Genomic DNA, 18306 nt, shown 5'->3' on the forward strand with positions numbered 1-18306 from the left:
TCTTCTCCAGGCTGAACAAGCCCAGCTCCCTCAGCCTCTCCTCGGAGGAGAGATGCTCCAGTCCCCTCCTCATCCTCGCAGCCCTGCGCTGGACTCTCTCCAGTAGCTCCTCACCTTTGCTGAACTGGGGAGCCCAGCACAGGGCGCAGCGCTGCAGCCGGAGCTCCCCAGGGCACCGATGTGTTTCTGGCAGCGCCCTGGCTCCATCCCCCCCCCCACGCTCTCCCGTTCCACACGCACGGGGCCTCGAGCCCCCCCGCAGCCCCGCGGCGCGGCCCCGGGACCCCCGCACGCTGCTGCTCGGCAGCCCCGGCCCGGCCTCCTGCTCCCGGCGCCACGAACCCGCGGGAGCGGGGCTGGGCCCGGCTCTCCCGGCCTCGGGCCCGCGGCCCTGGCCCAGCCCGGCTCCCCGCGGCGGCCCCGCAGGCTGGGGGCGGGACGGGGCGGGGCACGGCGGGGCCGCGGGGCGGGGCGGGGGGCAGCCCGCCATGGGGGGGGCGGCGGAGGTGCACCGCGTCTCCCGGTGCCCCTTCGAGCAGGTGTGGTGGGCAGCCACCTCCGCAAGGTAACGGGCCCGCACCCCCGCCCAGCCCCGCTCCTGCTCCCCACCCGCCCTTCGGCGGCCCCGCGGGGAACCGCACGTTTTCTCTGCGGGAGCGCAGACCGGCGCGGGCGGCGGAGCGGGGCCAGGGAGCGGCGGCCGCCCCGCTGCCCGCGTGTGTGTGTGTGCCCCCCCGCCGCGGCAGCCGGGCCGGAGCGGGGCGGGGGGAGGGGGGTGTGTGTGCCCGCACCCCGCACGGTGCCCGGGACCTGCGGGAGAGGCGGGTCGGGTGAGGGGAGCGAACCCCGCGTTTGTGCCCACCGCCGGCCCTGGGCAGGCCGCGGGGTGAGGCCTGGCGGGGCCCGGCCCTGCTGCCCCTGCCCTGAGGGCGTCCCGCTGGGCGCTGCTCCCGGGCACGGCCCCAGAGCCCGGCGCCGGCGCCTCCAAACCCGCCTTCTCCTCGGCGCTTTCCCGTGAGCCGGGCTGAATTCTGGTCTGGGTGACGAGCTGGTGCGGGGCTGCTGGCACCCGGCTGCGGCTCGTGGCTGTGGGCGCCGGGCGAGGAGCAGAGCAGGCCCCGTTACGGTGGTTCTGGGCTTGAACATTAATGGCAGCAGCGAGCAGCTGTGTGGTGCGGGGCATCTCCTTGGCACAGATCCCCCGGGTTTGCGAGCGCTCCCAGCAGGACACGACGTTTCAACGAATGTTGGCTTTGGGCTGGACTCATCCTGGATGCAGCCAACCTAAAGCACAGGGAAGGAGTCCATGGTCTCAGCCAGCTGTCAGTTCTCCGTCTCCTGTTAGCGGAGCTCCGGCGTTGACAGAGGCAGAGCCAAGGGGAACCCACAGCGTTCCCGCTTGCAGGACACACAGCCGGCTCTGGCACCCGGGCGGCTGTACGACTGACACGCAGCCGGCTTCCCAGCACACAGCAGCTGTGGCCGGTGCGGCGGCAGAGCAGAGCCCCGCGCGCTCGCTTGCGGCCGAGGCAGCCCCAACGAGTGCAGCGTGTCCGCGGTGGCAGGGCGACCTGCGGCGTGCAGCCTGGCTCCTGCTGCTGCCATCCTGGGCGCTGCGAGGCCGCGCATGCCGCTTGCCAAGTGACCTTTTGTTAAAAACTGTCAGGCCCTTAAAAACTGGCTTGGTTTTATGGGTTAGGGTAGGAGTGGAAGATGGTGCTTGCGCTTCTGCCAAGAAACAAGTTTTTCCTGTTTGCTGAAAGCCGGTAAAGACTACATGGGGCCTGGTGAAGTCACCAGGCTTCTGCACGCGATCTCGGCGGGGTCAGCTTCTCGCCTCCCGTGTGCATCTCCTGAGGAAAGGACTGATGAGTTACCCGAATCGCTGAGAGATGTGGTGGCATGCTTCTGTTTTAATTGGCTGCTTGTTTTTTTTCTGGCGTTTGATGGTTCAGTACGAAATAGAATTGGATCCCTGTAATGGTGTCATGCCTTGTACTGAAAACCAAACTGTAACAGTGTGAAACTTCTACAAAGGAAAAGCCCCAAATTTCCTTACAAGCCAAAGTGCCAGAACTTTGAACAGTAAATACAGGCAAAGGGACTTGGTCTGGAGTCGTTCTCTTTGTCTTCTGCTTCTGTGAACCATCTACAGCTGTTCTTTTTTGGCCCTAGAATAGGACAGTACAAGGATGCATTGAAGTTTTCCTTTAAAAAAGAGAAGGCGGCAAAAAAGCAAACATGTTTTTCTCTCGCCCTGCTGCAGAAATGCTGAGCTATACCTTTGGGAAGCTTGGGCAGTCGAGTTTGCTAACTCTGTAGTTTAGACTGCCACGCTACGGCTGACCACCGGATGTGCTCCGAAACGCTCGCGGGAAAACCCCGGGCGCTGGGAGAGAGAAGGCAGGGCCGCCTCTGGCTGGTTTGCTTGAGTCTTTGGCAATTGGAGGTGAGAGAAGAAGCGGAGTTAGTGCTTTTCGTTGTGAAAGACTTGAACCAGAGTAGAAATGGGAGTGGGCATTGTATTCTGCAGTATACTTCCGTGTGACTGGAGAAGGGCAGTTGGGGGTGAATAGTGAGGCTAATTACGACAGCCAGAAGCGCAGAGCAGAGAGGTTACAATAACCCTCGTTTGTACGTGGCAGCAAAGTGCCTCGCGTGGTTTTAACCAGGAATTGGATACGATTGAAAAAGTAATTGCCATAGTTACAGATAAATGCCGTTGACTTCAGGGCTCCCGCTCTTGGTCGTTCCGCTGCGGCTGCACGCTGAACCTCTGAATGGTGCTGTGTTGGGGTGGGAAGGCGCACCCAGATGTGCTCTTGGAGGAGCCCAAAGCCAAAGCAGTCGGGGCTCTTCAGGGTGCGTGTTTGTGCCAGGGCACCTCGCGGCTCTCAGAAATCCCGGTGTTGCCTCGACTGGGGCGTTCTGCGTGTCAGGGCAATGTGTGACCTCCAAGGACGGAGCACAGGAGGCACTCGGGCTGTGGAAAGCGTCACTGTGGGCTGCTGTCTCTCAGGCTGGGTTTACAACGTCGCTGCACCCTGCAGCAGAATTACACCCAGCTTCTCTAGAGACGCGCTCCTACTGCGGGGACGCGTCCTCCGCGCTCGTTGCGCAGAACCAGCGAGGAGCAGGCGGTCATCAGGCGGACAGCCTGCCGCATCGGGTATTGGGGCGTACGTTCTTGGATGCCGGTTCAGAAATACGCCGGCAAATCATCTGCCTTCGCCGTGCGTTTCTGGAGAAAACGGCCCCTGCGTGGTCGGTGTGGGGGGACAGGCGCTGGCAGAGCACGATCCTGGGGGCTGGGTTGGGTGGGTTGGGTGGACGGTGGTCTGCAAGGGCTGCGTTCTTTCCACCGAGGACACCCTTGGGGTGGCCGCGGGGTGGGTGAGGAGGAGGAGGAGGAGGAATCCTGCTGGAAGCGGGGCCTTGATCTCTGCCGTGCCCGTCTGCTGTGCCTGGGGTTGGGTGGCCGGTCCCCGGGCAGAGGGTCGTGGGCTGGCGGCGGGGCCGAGGGGGCCTTGCCCTGCGCCTGGGGGCCCGAGCCTGCGGGGACGGGCAGCAGTTTCCGCTGGGGTGGCCCCTAGGTTAGCGCAGGTGTCGCGTTAAAGTGAGCCCGCGAGCTGCAAACCTGACATTTGGTTCAAGTGTGACAAATTGGTGTGTCTCTGAAGTAAGTGTGTCTGCACCTGAAAGGCCTTGGCATTTCTTGGTCCTTATCACAGCTAGGGATCTGTGCAGCGGGTTTGCTAGACTCTTTTTCTTTTTTAAATTTATATTTATACACAACCACCCCCCTTCCAAACTGATAACAAAGTGCTGGAATCTGGAAAGGTTTAGCTGATTTTGCAGTGTCACTGCTTCATTTCCTTTCTGTTAAAAAAGAAAGAATCAGAATATTTATGGATTTAAATATTATTATTTTTTGCAAGTATTTGAAGCAGTCGTTTTGAGTTATGTGGGCTCCATTTGATCTTGCATGTAAAACCAGCCCTTCATTGCTTTGAAATATTTCATTTTTATACAAATCATTATGTGTAACCTGCAGTGATTTCTGTTCCTGCTAAACACAGTGCTGCTTTCGGAGGGCTGCGCTTTCCCTCGAGTGACTTCTGAGAAACGTCGCTGTGGGTAGGAGCTGCAGCTTCTGATGGATGGTGGCACACGTTCCAGTTCGGAAGGGTGCGTGGGGATCTGGATTCCCTGGGCTCGGAGCAATGGCTCATGCAGCCAGTTCTGCGTGGTGGTGTTTGTCGGAAGCGTCGACACGTTGGCAGGACGGCCGAGGGCGAGCGCAGGAGCGCTTTCTCGGGTGTGACCGGTCAGGGTTTTGCAGGCGGAGGGTGGGAGTGCCCAGTCCCGGCGGGCGGGCAGCGGGGTCACCCCGTGCTGGGTGCGGGGGGTCCCGGTGCCTCCCAGCTGCCGTCTGCCGGTGCCACGCTGGCAGCTCGGCATCTTCGGCAAGCGCCCGTGGCCGGCGCCAGCACGGAGAGCGGTCACTGCAGAGCTGGAGCGGTCACTGCAGAGCTGGAGCGGTCACTGCAGAGCTGTGCACGGCTTCCAGGCAACGCCAGCTCCGTGCCGCCCGCTGGCTTGGGGTCCCTTAGTGTGAGGGGGGAGAAGCGTCCCTAAGAAAATCAGTCCGGAAAGAAATTTACGACAGGAACTCAGTGGAACTATTTATGTATATTTTTTTTTTTTTGAAGTGTGCACACTTTGTTTCTTTTTCACAGAAACACCGCGGTTTGGGTCGCTGCGGCTGCCCCGGGGCAGGCCTGGGAGCGCGGATGGCGGCGGGGCGTGAGGGCGGGCCCGCGGCCGGGCCTGGCTCCGGGGCCGGGGGCTCTGCCGGGCCTGGGGCTCTCCCCGCCCGCGGGCGTCCCGACGGAGACCCTTCCCCAGCGCGGCCCACGCAGCCCGGGCCGTGGCTGCGGAGCGGGGCCCGGGGGGTCCGCGGTGCCCGCGCGGAGGCCGGCGCGGTGCCGCCCGTCCCGGGGCCACAAGATGGCGTCCCCCGCCCGCCCGGCGCCTCCGAGGCCTGGGCGCCTGCCTCGGGCTGCCCGTGCTGCGGCCCTTGCTCTGTCCCGAGGCCCGGGACGGCAGCGCTGGAGCCAGCGCGGCCGCGGGAAGGGGCGGCAGCGCCTGCCCCGAGCCGTGCCAGCACGAGGGGTGACGCGGGCCGGCTGGCGACGGAGGCCGCTGGGCCGGCGGAGCCCTGGGGACGGGGCTGCTGCGGGGCCGGCGCTGGGGACCAGGCTGCGGGGCCGGGGCTGCTGCGGGGCCGACGCGCCAGCCGGGCTGGGGGCTCTTCGTTCTCCGCTGCCGTCGGCTTCGGCGTCCCCGGGGATGGAGACCGTGCCGGGAGGCCGCGGCTGGGCTGGCTGGAAGCGCTGCTCCTGCGGCTGGCGGGCTCTCCTGGCCGCTACGTCTGCGCTGGACTGGCAGCGTTACTGCTGTTACTGTGCTGTGCAGGAAACTGAGGCTGTTGCTGTCTAAATGCTGGGGTAATAGAGCCGGCTGCTTAGTGAAAGATTTATGTAAATCATGTTTCACATGGCTGGGCCTCGCGGAGTGTAAGTTACGTGGATGATGTAATTGTGTCACCACTGCCATTTCACAGCAGCGTGTCGTGGAGAAGCCTCCGATGTCTCAGTACAACGGGACTTGAAAACCTTGTGCTTCTGAAACCAACTCTTACTCTGCAGCAAGAAAAAACAGTAGAGCTGGATTACAGAACAGCCTGTTCTGGAGTTGTCTGCCTTTTTTGCCTTAGAGCAGAAGATTTCTTTTATATCAGAACTTTGGAGCACCTATTATTGCCCATCATAATTGCACTACATAAACTGAGTTAGCCTTAATGTGCAATTTCCCCACCTTTCCTAAAGCTTCATAGTTTGTTTAATGTCAGTCTGGTGATCAGTGTTTCTTGAGTCTGGTATTCGTATTAGCATGGAGGTTACAGTAATTTTTGAGTATTATTTGAGTTCAATAAATTACCTTACGCTTTACAGTTTAGAGTTCATTATTCCAGTGAATGCTGATTACTTTTTGCAATGGAGAGCAAGGTCCTTGTGGCCTTCTGCGTCTCATCTCTAGCCAGAGGAGTTTTCTAAGTTCCAAATTAGACTCTTCATCCTTTGGCGCCCTGTTCTTGTGCATAGATCTCACACAGGATGTTGCCCTACAGGCAGCCTATACAATTTCAGCGGAATTCCCCTTCAGTAGGGGTCGTGGAATGAGGGTCCCTTTCTTCCAGCCTCGCAGCGCCTCGTCTCCGCAGCCTGGGGAAGGCGAGGTTGCCTTGCGCAGGCACGGGCAGTGGCAATCCCTTACCCCGGCTGCCGGCCAGCGCTCTTGCCGGGTGGGCCCACGCCGCCGGCTGAGACGACGGCCTGCTGCCACGTTCTCCTGGCAGTGCTTGCGGGCCGGGGAGATGCTGCATGCCAGAGTCTACGTTCAGGTGACGCTGCACTGCACCCTTCCAGCTTTCTGCTTGCGGAGAGGGGTTGTGTGGCGGAACGTGCTCGGCGGCAGCGACAGGCAGCTTGCTTGCTGCAGAAGCCCGGGATGCCGTTGTTTGCTGCGGAGCGTGGCGTGGGGGCTTTGGCCTGTGGAGCTGCTGTGCTGCCAGAAGCTCTGCTGAGCCCTCGTTTGAAAGACGAGATGCAGGTCCAGAGCTAGTGTCTTCCTTTCTGTAGTGCGGAGGACGCCTGGAAGAAGTCTGTATGCTGTAGCAAAAGCTAGCACCTCCCTTCAAGCGCTTTTTCTCTTAGCGGTGTTGTGGGGTTCCTGTTTGTTGGCTAAACTGACTTACTACACTAACCTAAATAAATTCTTCCTTTCTGCTAACTTGAATGGAGACTGCAGATTGGTAATACCAGGCAGCTTGTACCTATTGAGAGAAGCTATGAAACCGCTTCTGACTTGGCAAGTGACAGCTGGCAATATTTTTTTGCCCATGTGAGAAATGGTAACCTTTACCCTGTGCATTTTTATTCCAGTATCCCAGTCCCCTGGAGAAACACATCATGGCTGTAGAAACAGTGGAAGAGAAAACAGGTAAGCTGCCTGGCTCTTCTTACAGAGCTAATTAAAATTTTTCGTAACCTTTACAATTAATTATGTAATAGTTGTATTTCAACAGAAGTTGGGCACTGCAGCCGTGCCTGGATTCCTGCACGCTGGATGCTGTGTCAGCAAGACCAAGAAAATATTAACCCTCCCCTCACAAAGCATGTGTTTTAACTGCATTAAGTATTTGAATTTGCAGCTTGTTCCGAGGCTGTTAGGCATGGTGCACCTGGTTTCTCTGTAGTATGTTCTTTTGTTGCGCAGTTCCTTGGTGTTTCTGAGACGGTTTCCATCTGCAGCGCTCTGCAGATCAGAGGTGAGGCCCCTGGAAGGCGCGCAGTGAGCTGCGTGGACCGAGCCGCGGGCGCTCCACAGGCAGCGCCCGGCTTGGCTTTCATGAGCCCTGCCTTCGGGGGGATCGCTTGCTGCTCCGCTTCCCAGCTGAGGAGGTAGTGCCAGGAATCAGAGGCTTGCGCAGTGGCCTTGCAGGTTGCTGACAGTCAGAAGGCGATCACAGATCCTCAGTCTCTTGCTTTGTCAGTCAGAATTGCTGAAATAACGAAAATCAGATGTTACCATTTCCCAGTCGTATTGATGGGAAAATAATTCTGCTCGGGTCAGAGCGCAGTTGTCAGATCAGGTCTGCTGACACCACGTGGATTTTTGTTTTCCAGTTGCTGAGCTTGCAGGAAATGCTTGCAATTAGGCGCTTCAGGTACCATGCCTGTGCGGAGGATGTGTGGAGCAGCTGTGCCACCCCGTGGGAAACAAGCGCCACGGGGCTCTGCGTGGAGATGATCCGCTTTCTTCCAAATGTGGGAACTGTGATCAAATACTCGTTTGGGATGGACTTTAAAGTTTTATTCCCAAATGCTTGTGGATGCTCTTTGTTGTACATTTGGAGATGTCTTCTGTCTTGCAGCTCACGTTTAATGGTGGCTCCTGATTCCAGGCTTATGCTCTCTTTCTAAGCAAGTTGTTAGTGAGGTTGCCCTGAGATTCCAGAAGGCCGAGCATTAGTGCTGCCGTTGCCAATTTCTTCAAAGGCAGCGAACCACTCTTCCTGCAGAATGCTTTTCTGCTCTGCGTTGTATGCGGAAGCTCCGTATTGTTAATGTGGGGGGGTGTGTGTGTGTTAGCGTTCTAGAAACCGAACCCCGTGAAGTTTGCATTGCACAGATCCCAGCAAATGCAGCTGCTGAAGAAGGTATGCTTTTATCCCGGAGAAGTCTTTAACCTGGGCTGCCTGCCAGTTGGCTTCTCGTTCGGTAGCGCTCTGTTCTTGATCTGGGTCATTAAATATTAAAAGGCAAAGTGATTCTAAAAGCCAACCATTTTTTTGGATATACTAAATAACTGTAATTTGTTTCCTAATAGATAGTTTTGTCCTTGTCACTGGGTCCAACTCCATACAAAAATAAATGTGTGATGAGACAGGACTGCTCTGTAAATCTCACACACAGTGTGTTCACCCAGAGAATGCGCCTCAGAATGTAAATTGTTGGGGGATAGAAGTGAACTAAACTGCAGGCTGTCTGCCGGCAGCGCTTTGCTACCCAGGAGCACCGCTATAAATGCCAGCACAGTGCTCATAGCAGGCACTGGAGAAGGGGGTCTGGGTCACAGAGGGGGCTGCAGATGCCCTCTGCCCGAGGCAGAGCGCAGAGTGCCCGTAGCAGTCTGATTTACAGCCCTCTGCCTGGCAAAGCAGCAGCAGTCCTGGGTTATACTTAAAAAAACCCCCAAACAAACGAAACCCACCCCCCTCAGTGCTCTGTTAATTTGCCAGCATTTCTGCTGCTTGCACATTTGCTGTGCTGTGAAGTCTTCCAACTGCTTTGTTTTTATTTAAAAAAAGGTAACGTTTTCTGCTGTAACTCTTCCCTTCTGATTTTCTTTTATCATCAGATTTGTCTACGGGAATTATTTACCAGAGGAGAATTGAAATGTGCCAGAATGTAATTCCTGGAATTTTAAGAAAGGTAACTACTTGGAGAAATCTACTCCAGTTGTAAAACCTGAATGCTTCACTGTGGTTTAGCTTGTTTAAAAGGATCACATTTCCTAATTTTTTTCTATTTAGAAAAGTTACTTTTAAAGAGAAGTTAAGAGAAAAAAATTCTCTAGGAACTGATTTTGTATTTAACTTGAATGGACAAACAGGCGTTTTTGAAAGCCCCGTGCTGGGACGTTGCTGTTTGAGGACACTTTCCTCTGGCTTTTTGAACTGTTTTGTTTCAAAAGTTTGCTGGGACCATCTGTCCTTACTGAGGCTTCCTCGCATCGGAGTTGCGTTGCAGCTGTAGATGTTGGCCGTGTCGGTGTAGAAACTCTAGCTACGGCAGCTGGTCCCTCCCTCACGCCCTGTTCCCAAGGCTCTCCAGTTGCACTTTAGGACAGACCCCGTCCTCAGCGTGCTGCTTCTGCTCCCGCAGGCTGGTGCCGGGGAGTTGTCCGAGCTCGGCGTCCGCCCGCTCGCTCTGACCGTGGGGCGTGCTGTGGCGTTGGGGAGGCAGAGAGCGGGGTTTGAACCGGAGGTGTGGCTGGGCTGCCGGAGCGTGACTGCGGGGCTGCGGCTCGCTGACGGTGCCGCCGGACGTACCGTGGGCACCGGCGCCGGTCGGCTGCTGCCGTACGCGGCTCCAGGGTCCCGGGTAGGTTCGAGGATGCCTGGGGTGCCTGCGCCCACCGCCGTCACCTCTTCAGGGGTCTTGTGGAGGTAACTGGATCCCACAGATGGTGGCTGGCCAAACGGGCGTGAAATTTCAGCTGCGTGTAGTATACGTATGGTGACATTTATGTTTGAATTACGAAGGAATTATGCAAAGGGCATGCCATGAGCAGCATACCATTGCACTGGAGAGAAACAGGAGAACGTGCAATGAGGAGACTCAAGCGATCCTGCTTGGTGGGAAGGTTGCACGCTGTGTCCCCGAAGAGAGAGCAGCATCACGAGAGTGATGGTAACCCGAGCACGGACAGGAACTTGTCTTTCTCCCCCGCTTAGCACTGCTGGGCAGATTTCAGTAGCAACACCCTGAAACTCTTCAGGGTATTAAAAGTGTGACGAGAATGAGAAAATTCTGCTCCTCGGTCAGGCCGAGCGCGTGTCGTCGCGGGCAGTTTGTTTGTTTGATCGGCTTTGACACGACGCTGTTACGGATGCTGATAACCGAAGGCCGAGCGCCGCTGTGCCGGCTCGCACCTCGATGAGCCGCCCGCGCCGGCCGACTGCCGTCGCCTCTTCCCACCGCTCCCGCTGCGTGGTGGCTGCGTGCCGGCGCTGCCGGCTCCCGCTGCGCCGGGGGCTCGGGGGTCCCGGGGCGGTGGCTGCGGGCTGCGCTGCCGCGTTCCCGGGTGCCGTGCAGCCTGGCGCCCGCGGCCCCGCTCTGTGCCTCTGCCCGGGGGTCTCTGCCAGCGGGCTTCGGGCAGAGCTGCTGTTTGGAGAGCCGCAGCCTGGTCTGGGCACGCGTGGTGGGACGGTGCTGCTGGGAATCCAGAACGTTTCTGACCCTGCCAGGTGAAGGCAGAACTGTCTGTGCTGATGTCAGCCCAGCTACTGCGTAGACTGACACGCTGTAGGAAGCCAAACCACAAATCCAGTCCCTGCAGGGACTGGTGGCTTTGTCGTTCAGCAGAACCGCGTCCATGGGATGTGGATTAGTCTACCCGGTTTGAGACTGGCAGTGACATCCGTTAGTATTTTCAGCTGGAGAACAGCGGGTCAGGGAAGGGAGGCTGCGGCCGTCCTGATGTCGCCAATGGAACTGGGGCAACTGAAGTGATGCTTGCTTAGTCCCAAGCAGTCAATTTAACCACAGCGTAGTTCTTCCTCTTAATGTCAGGTGGTTGTTTTGTCCTAAATAAATGTGAAAGCGGTGATGCCGACTGCTGCATATTCTTGCAAAGTGAATTAGCGTGGCTGCTTCCAAGCAGAGCATATAAATGTCTGAAAAGATCTAGTAGCAAGCAAACATTACCATAAATAAATTATAAACCATCGGAAAAGGCACGATGAGGCGTATCTGTGTATTCAGAGGCCAGAAAGCACCTGTGTTATCCTCTTGGCTGAACTCCTCCGTGACGCTTTGTATTTGGTTTCCGTGATTTAATTGCTGCTGTAGACACACATCTCGCCTTGATGTCTGCAGCCCAGAGCAAGCCAGGCAGTCCCGGCGGGCAGGGCCTGGCCGCAGGCAGAGCTGCAGGCAGGGGGTCCAGACCGAGCGGCGTTTGCCTGCAGAGGGTCCGGGGCAGCTTGCCGGCCCTGCCCCGGCGTTTGCCGGCCCTGCCCGCGGGATGCGGCTCTGGAGGGCTCCGGGGCTCGCCGCGTTCGCTGCTGCTACGTCAGACCAGCACGAATCTTGTCGGCGGCTCTCCTCCGCTTGCGTGTGTGCGTGCTGGGGTCAGTGACAGTTTCTAGAGTGATCTGCTTGCGCTCAGCCTGGAAGCGTGCGTGACGTACGTTGCGTTGGAGCTCGCTTTCCACCAGCTGGGGGTGGGAATTAAAAAGATCTCCCATACAAAAGCTCCCTCTTCGGAAGAGCCTTGCACTGGATGTAACTTTTAATTTAGTTTGGAAAGCCGTGCAGGCTTTGGAAACTCTCCCTGACGCTATCTGAACAAGAATATTGTGAGACTTTTTATGCTAAAGACACTTTAATTAAACTCCCATCACGAAAACAATTAGACCAAATTTGCCGTACTTAACTAGTCAATAATTTAGTAGTTGGATCTCATTAATAGACTTCTCCTGTGACTGTGTTGCAGTGATGCGGCGTGGCCAGCTGTGTGCTACGGAAATCAATCAGAGATCAATATTTTCCGTGAGCCTCCCTTTTTTGTCCCCTACAATGGTGAAACAGCAAAATGAATAAATAAATCCCAGCCGGAGCAGCCGAGTTCGGTGGTGGATTCTTGCTGACATCCCTCCTGTGCTCGGGGGACTCCTCGCCTGCTCCAGCCCCTTCGCTCGGACTCGGTGGTGCCGGCTTCGCGCGGGTGCTGTGGGGATGGGGCAGGGAGTCCTCTCCTCGCCGTGGCCTCTGCCTTGTCTAGCCGGGGTGGGACGGTGGCCCAGGCACTCCGTACGGTCGTCCCCGCGTGTTTCCCTGTCGGCAGCGGCTCTCGCGGGTCGGGGACGGCCGTTGTGCCCCTGCAGACCCCTCGCCACGTCGCTGCTTGGCGTCGCCTGCGTCCGGCCGGACCCGCAGCGGGGCTGCCCTCGGGAGCTGGTCGTCACCCTCGTCATGCTGGCTTCTGTGTCTCATTGCGTTTGCCTTTGAGTGCCTTACAAAACACACAGATGTGACAGAGGGACCCCGCACTCGGGTCTCGAACGCGAAGTTTCTAACGCAGAGCTGGCTCTGAACGCTCACCAAGTAGTGTTCCTGTTCCTTGGGACAGGCTTCACGCAGAGAGGCAGAGTATCAGTTACAGGGGTGGGTTTGCTCAGCTGTGTGTTGGAAGCTTTTGCTCAATCGTTTTTAAAACAAGGTGTGAAGAAGGTAAGTCTATTTATTGCTTGAATTTCTTCCTAGAATTATATTCTAAAATTTTTCAAATTGCCAGATCTTCTGGGCTCAGGATCAAAATGGTGTTTCAAGTCTGTATTCTTTACATCTTTTAGCTGTTGAAAAAATATATGACCTTTTCTTTTGTCTACAGAGAATAAGCAGAACAAAAATGGATGTAGTTTTATTATGGTAATAGTTTTATTTCAAATACATTTGAAAACACAGCATGTATGACTGTATCAGTTTCTGTAATTCATTCTTATTCCTGATTTCCCCCAGGCATGCAAGCAGTTCTTCTTCCTTATGCCTCATTGTACCAGCTAATACTATAATAATAATTTGCAGTTCTGTAGCACCTTTACGCTGAAATAGTCAAAAGTAGTCAACATGAATTTATATCTTGTCACACATTTTTGTCCAGAAGTGTTAGATATTTTTTTGGCAGCTGGATGTATTTACAAGAGCCACAGTCAGTCTCCCTGTAGCGGTTCTGTGTACTTCGGTAGTTCTGTCTTTCGGTAAGAATTACAGCAGCAGGTACAAGCCATCCAGCTATCCAGCAGAGCATCCCGGGGGAGCGAGTGCTCGAAGGCGCTGCGTTCCCGGGAGTCGTGGCGTGTTGATGAACTCGGTTGAACGGCGACGTCTCCCGAAGCGCTCGCTGGGAAACGCCGTTGCGTGGAGGCCGTGTGCTCCGGAAGTTTGTGCCGTGCAGAGATTGGGGGTTCAGCTTGTGCTGTGCGGGCTGTTCAGAATTTACACCTGCTGAAAAAGGAGCAAGAAGGAGAAGGAATTAATATTTGATTAAACCTTTTTAGCCCCCACCCTTTTCTTTCTTCCCTCCCCCTGTTTCTGTATCTTGTTTCAGATGAATGAAGGCATACGTGTGCGCCTGGAAACATGGCATTTACACGGCTCAGCTCAAGAACCTATGAAATGTACTGCAAGACCAGGATGAACCTGTATTTACTGTTATTTATCTTTTTTTAGTTATCTAGTGGAGAAATCTGTTTTTCAGATGAACTTAGATGTCCGTGGACAGAGAGATCATGCCTTATGCCATTCAGTGCCTGCCGTCCCTTGGGAGGCTCTGCCAGCAGCCCCCACCTCTCGCTGTGCTGGGTTTGGAGTCTGTGCCCCGAGAGCTGCGGGTGGAAGCGTGTTTCAAATGGCACGGCCGTTTATTCGTTTGCTTATTCTTGAGAATGATAAGGTCTTTTTGTTGTGGCTTTCAAAGGAAACAAAAAGACAGAAGCAGACAGCGCTGCTGGTGTAAGCAATGGCCATGAGCAGTGGAACGCGTCTTGCGGCTCCCGGCAGTGCAGAGCTGGCGGATGAAACACGCTGGCTTACAGCATCTCCGCGTTAGAAGTCATCCTTAGTGACCCCTGAAGTCAGCCTTGTGTGTGGGAGTTTTTACAATTGGTTTAAAAAGGGGCCTGACCAGTTTGCACGTGTCTAAGTTGTGCTGGTCCCTGCAGCGTGACGCAGTGCAGATGACAGAGCAATGAGCGGTGTGAGGGCCCCGGAATAAAGCAGCGTCTGTAGCGAGAGCGTTTTGTTGTGTTGGTGGGTGCTTTGTCTGGGGCCTCTTAAACATTGCAACGTTTCGGTCATTTTCACTTTTTGGTTTCTTTTTTAGATTTCTTTTGCTTGACTTGAATATGTAAGGAAATGGAAATTAGAGGCTTGATGTAGTGTTTGTTAAATAATGGAGCTGAGCTCAAATAACAAATATTTAACTGAAAAATGTTTTGTCGTGGTTACAAAAGAAATGAAAGGCATTAGGTATTCTTTTCAGAGACAGCATAAAATTTTCTGCCTAGTCTGTTAAAATGCTACCCTGCTTTTCTCCTGGCGATGGAAGTGAGGTGTGCGCTGTAACGTGCATTGCCTTCATCGCCTTCAGACAGGCCACTTGTGCTTGTGGTCACCGGGCTGCGGTGACGGTCATCGGGCTGTGGTGGCAGAGTGGTCGTGGGGCTGCGGTGACGGAGTGGTTGTGGGGCTGTGGTGGTGGTCATCGGGCTGTGGTGGCAGAGTGGTCGTGGGGCTGCGGTGACGGAGTGGTCGTGGGGCTGCGGTGACGGAGTGGTCGTGGGGCTGCGGTGATGGAGTGGTCGTGGGGCTGCGGTTACGGAGTGGTCGTGGGGCTGTGCTGTGGCCTGGCCCCCCGAGCAGCTCCGCAGCCGTGGAGGGGCAGGGTTCAAGGGGTAGGCAGTGCGGGTTCTGCATTTCAAGTGCATCGTTGGACTCCACGCAGTGTAAATTTAGTTCCTTTAAGCCTGACCTCGTGGGGCTGAGATTTAAGTGTTTGAACTTTAGTTGAAAGGAGTATATTGATTAGGCTTTGATTTAGTTGTTCCTTGCTGGAAAGATACCGGGTAATGACTTGTACCTGCCCTTTCGTATTTTATTCATTTAATGGAGTCCCCTCTCATTCCCCTTGTCTTCCTCCACACCATTTTGCCTAAAAGTCTGCGGTGCTATGAGAAGTAGAAGTAAAAGCAGTTGTCACACTGTGAACATAATTGATTCAATAAGTAACATTTTAAAATTCCCTAGGCAAACCTCGGAGTCTTCACTTAAGTCAATTAGTGCTTTATTCTGTAAACAGTGGCATGTCTAAGTTAGACTGATAGAGGAAGGCAGTCAGCTTATTGCCTTCTACAAAGAATAGGCAGGTAAGATGAACTGTTTTTCATAGATGTAAAATAACTTGTCCAGTGTTTTTGTAGAGATGTGAAAAGAAATTCTCTTGACCTATTTGTTGAAGTTAATTGTCCTTTTTTCCTTCTTTCGCGGTGACTCAAGCTGAGAAATCCCTTTTCTTTTATCTTGACAAACAGAGAGCACACTAGGGCAAGCCTGAGCCCCACACAGGTTATAGCTGAGCTCCAAGCTTGCTTCAGTCCGCAAGATCTGGCCAGACGTTAGAGGCAGGGTTGGCAGATTATTGCAGTGCCAGCACACAGAGCCCGAAAGCGGAGGAGGAAGGGATGCTTTAGGTTTCTTTATCTAGAGCGAGTGGGTTTTCCTGTTCACCAAATACAAAGCTTCTTCTGTCTCGCTTTGTACTGAATCTTGAACTGAAATTCATTCCACAGTTGCGGAGTGTCTGTCTGTGGAGCGGCCTGCGGCCCCGTGCTCGGTGGGGAGCGTCCCCCGGTCCCCGCCAGCCGCCCCGCTGGGGATGGTGCCGGGGGCTGTGCCTGCAGTGCACCCCCAAACCAGCAGCACCCGAGATGCACCCCGTGCTCTGCTCTCACAGCAGTGTTTGGTGCTTCCTCCTTCCTGCGCAGATCAGCCCTGGGGAAGAGATAATCATCTCCGTGGTCCTCTGATGGCATCGTTTGCTTCATTTCAGCATTGCTTTCCTCAATTAGAGAAATAATTGTATGGGCTTCCATGGCGAGTGTTCGTCCTCGCACACCCAGCTGCTTGCAAAGGACAGGAGCGATGGTATTTCCTTTTTAAAGAGGGATAGACCACTGTGCACGGGGTGAAGCGTCTCGGTCCAAGCAAAGCAGTGGCAGCACTGGGGTAAAACGTGTGACCTGGTCAAGTGCCCTGGCTTTGCGCAGCCTTGGCTTGGAAGAGCTTGCAGGCTGCGGAGGGTCCTCTGTCCACCCGGCCCCCCGAGCTGCCTGTGCTGTAGGGGGCCCTTGGGCCTCCGGGCGGGGGGCAGAACCCCACTGAGTCAGTGCGGGACCATAAAATGCAGTTTTTCTTTTTTTAAGGCCTTACTGGTCTGTTGTGGGGTACCCTTTCTGGTGTATGAAACCCGCAAGTTGTGTGTAAAACTGGCATTTATTTGTGCTTTTTTCCAGGGTATTAAAATAATGGAGACACTTCTTCAGGAGCAGGGTGGGTGATCGTGCTCTTAATGAGCAGCTGTAAGTGCAACATCTGCCTACAGATACCCAAAAATCGGTCAGAGGTTGTGATACCTGCTGCACACTGTCCTCCTTGCAGTTCTACAAGCGAATGGGTTTTTTTGGCCATTATAAATGACATGCAGCTTTTGAGGCATTTTTAGGAAAAATAGTGATCTACTGCAGTGTTAGGCTTCATACTATTGCAGAGTCTCTGCATGGTGCCTTGGTTCAGATGACTTGTGTGCCCTGCGTCCCATCCTCCACTCTCTGTCCATAGATCACGGGTGCACTAGTCTTAGTAAAGGAAGACATTGGTTCTATCTAAGGATTTTTAGTCAAATCCACTATCTTCAGGGGTTATCTGTGGAGGGAAGGTTTGGTCAGCTCTTAAATTAGCTTCAGAACAGGAGCAAATGGCTATTGATTACTTCCTAATAAGTGTTCTTCTAAAACCTATTCTCTCTGCTTTTGCAGGAGAAAGTGAGTTTGCGTAGAGTTTCCTCCTTGGAACCCCATATCTGTATTGCCATCGGAATTCCATGGCTGTTGTCTGAACTTTACTGGTACCCTTTTATTGAGGAAAGAGCATCTAATATGCACAGCTGGAAGAAAAGAAGACCACAGACTGCAGACCTTTTACAAAAGCTTAAGGAATCGTACTGCTTAAGGGAACGTCGATCACGAAAATCACGGAGGAACAAGCGTGGGCTTGGAGCCAGCACCTTCCTGGGAACTGGTGCCGTAATCTCTGGAGACTGAGGATTCAGTGAGGGGACGTAGAGCTACAGGCCAGAAATCGCCCTTGCTGCTGTGCAGACGCCCTTGCCCGGCCGGCCGCGGTGCGTCTGCTCGGGGCTGCGGGCGCCCCGAGCGCGGTTCCCTTCTCGGCTCGCTCGGCGGGGCAGAGGCTTCGCTCCGCAGAGCCGCAGCTCGGCTCTGCCAGGGCTGCTGTTCCCGCCTGAGCCGCTCGTTGCTTCAGTGCTGATTGCTGTCTTGGAAATATTTGGTTGTTGTACCCCTGCCAGCATGGTTATTTTCAGCTGTAAAGATGTGCCTCAGTACAAATTTTGCATATGTTTGAATTCTTTCAAAAAGTATTTCTGTCGTGTTGCTTTGGAATAGAGGAAGAAGAAACCTGGAGGGAAATTACCAAGTGCAAGTGAGGTTCCTGACAAAGAGTGTCTCGTACTGTTCCCCTCCGTTTGATCCACACACCGCATCGGGATAGTTTTATCTGAAGCTTTTCGTTGAGAATTCAGAGAAGCACGAACCGTCTGCGGTGCCCTGCACGGAGTCAGGGTGATGCCACGCCGCATAAGTGGCCGCAGCGAAGTCAGCGTTTGTTCGCTGCGGAGGGCTGAACCGGTTACCTGGTTGCCCTACAGCGAGACGATCGGCCGTGCGTTTTTCAGAGTGGGTGGTGTTTTGTTTTCTCAAATCTGATGTAAGCCCTCGGTGGGCTCTTCCTTACGCTGTGCCCGAGTGCTGCGGCCCTGCTTGTTTCAATATTTAATGGTCTCAGCTGTGCTGTCCTGAAGCTAAACGAACGCACGGCCCCGGCACAGGCTGCGGCCCCGTGCCAGCTCGCCGGTGGGGCGAGTCCACGAGCCACGGCGTCCATGGGGGGGTTCGTTCGGCCTCGCGCGCTGCGTGCGCTGCCGGTTGCCCCGTCGGGTATCCCTGCTGCCGTCGGTCTAACGGAGCCTCCGGAGCGCCTGCGGCGGGCGGCGGGGCCGGGAGGTGGGCGGGGGCCCGGGGGTTTCCAGACCCTTCCTTGCCGTGATGTGCGCACGGCTCTGCCCGCCCCGAACCCGGGCACACGCAGTGTCACAGCC

At 55.1% G+C, this 18306-nt stretch overlaps 1 protein-coding gene across 1 annotated transcript; it reads left to right on the forward strand.

Annotated features, from left to right (window-relative positions):
- Positions 1–488: 488 nt before the first annotated feature.
- Positions 489–17489, forward strand: PRELID2 (PRELI domain containing 2). The gene is given in 5 exon segments (XM_075441751.1): positions 489–539; positions 542–565; positions 7008–7065; positions 8986–9059; positions 16946–17489. Coding segments are annotated over 5 exon segments (492 nt in total). The 3' UTR covers positions 17231–17489.
- The last annotated feature ends 817 nt before the right edge of the window (positions 17490–18306 follow it).

The sequence above is a fragment of the Opisthocomus hoazin genome, chromosome 22, assembly GCF_030867145.1.
Source record: "Opisthocomus hoazin isolate bOpiHoa1 chromosome 22, bOpiHoa1.hap1, whole genome shotgun sequence".
Taxonomy (NCBI): domain Eukaryota; kingdom Metazoa; phylum Chordata; class Aves; order Opisthocomiformes; family Opisthocomidae; genus Opisthocomus; species Opisthocomus hoazin.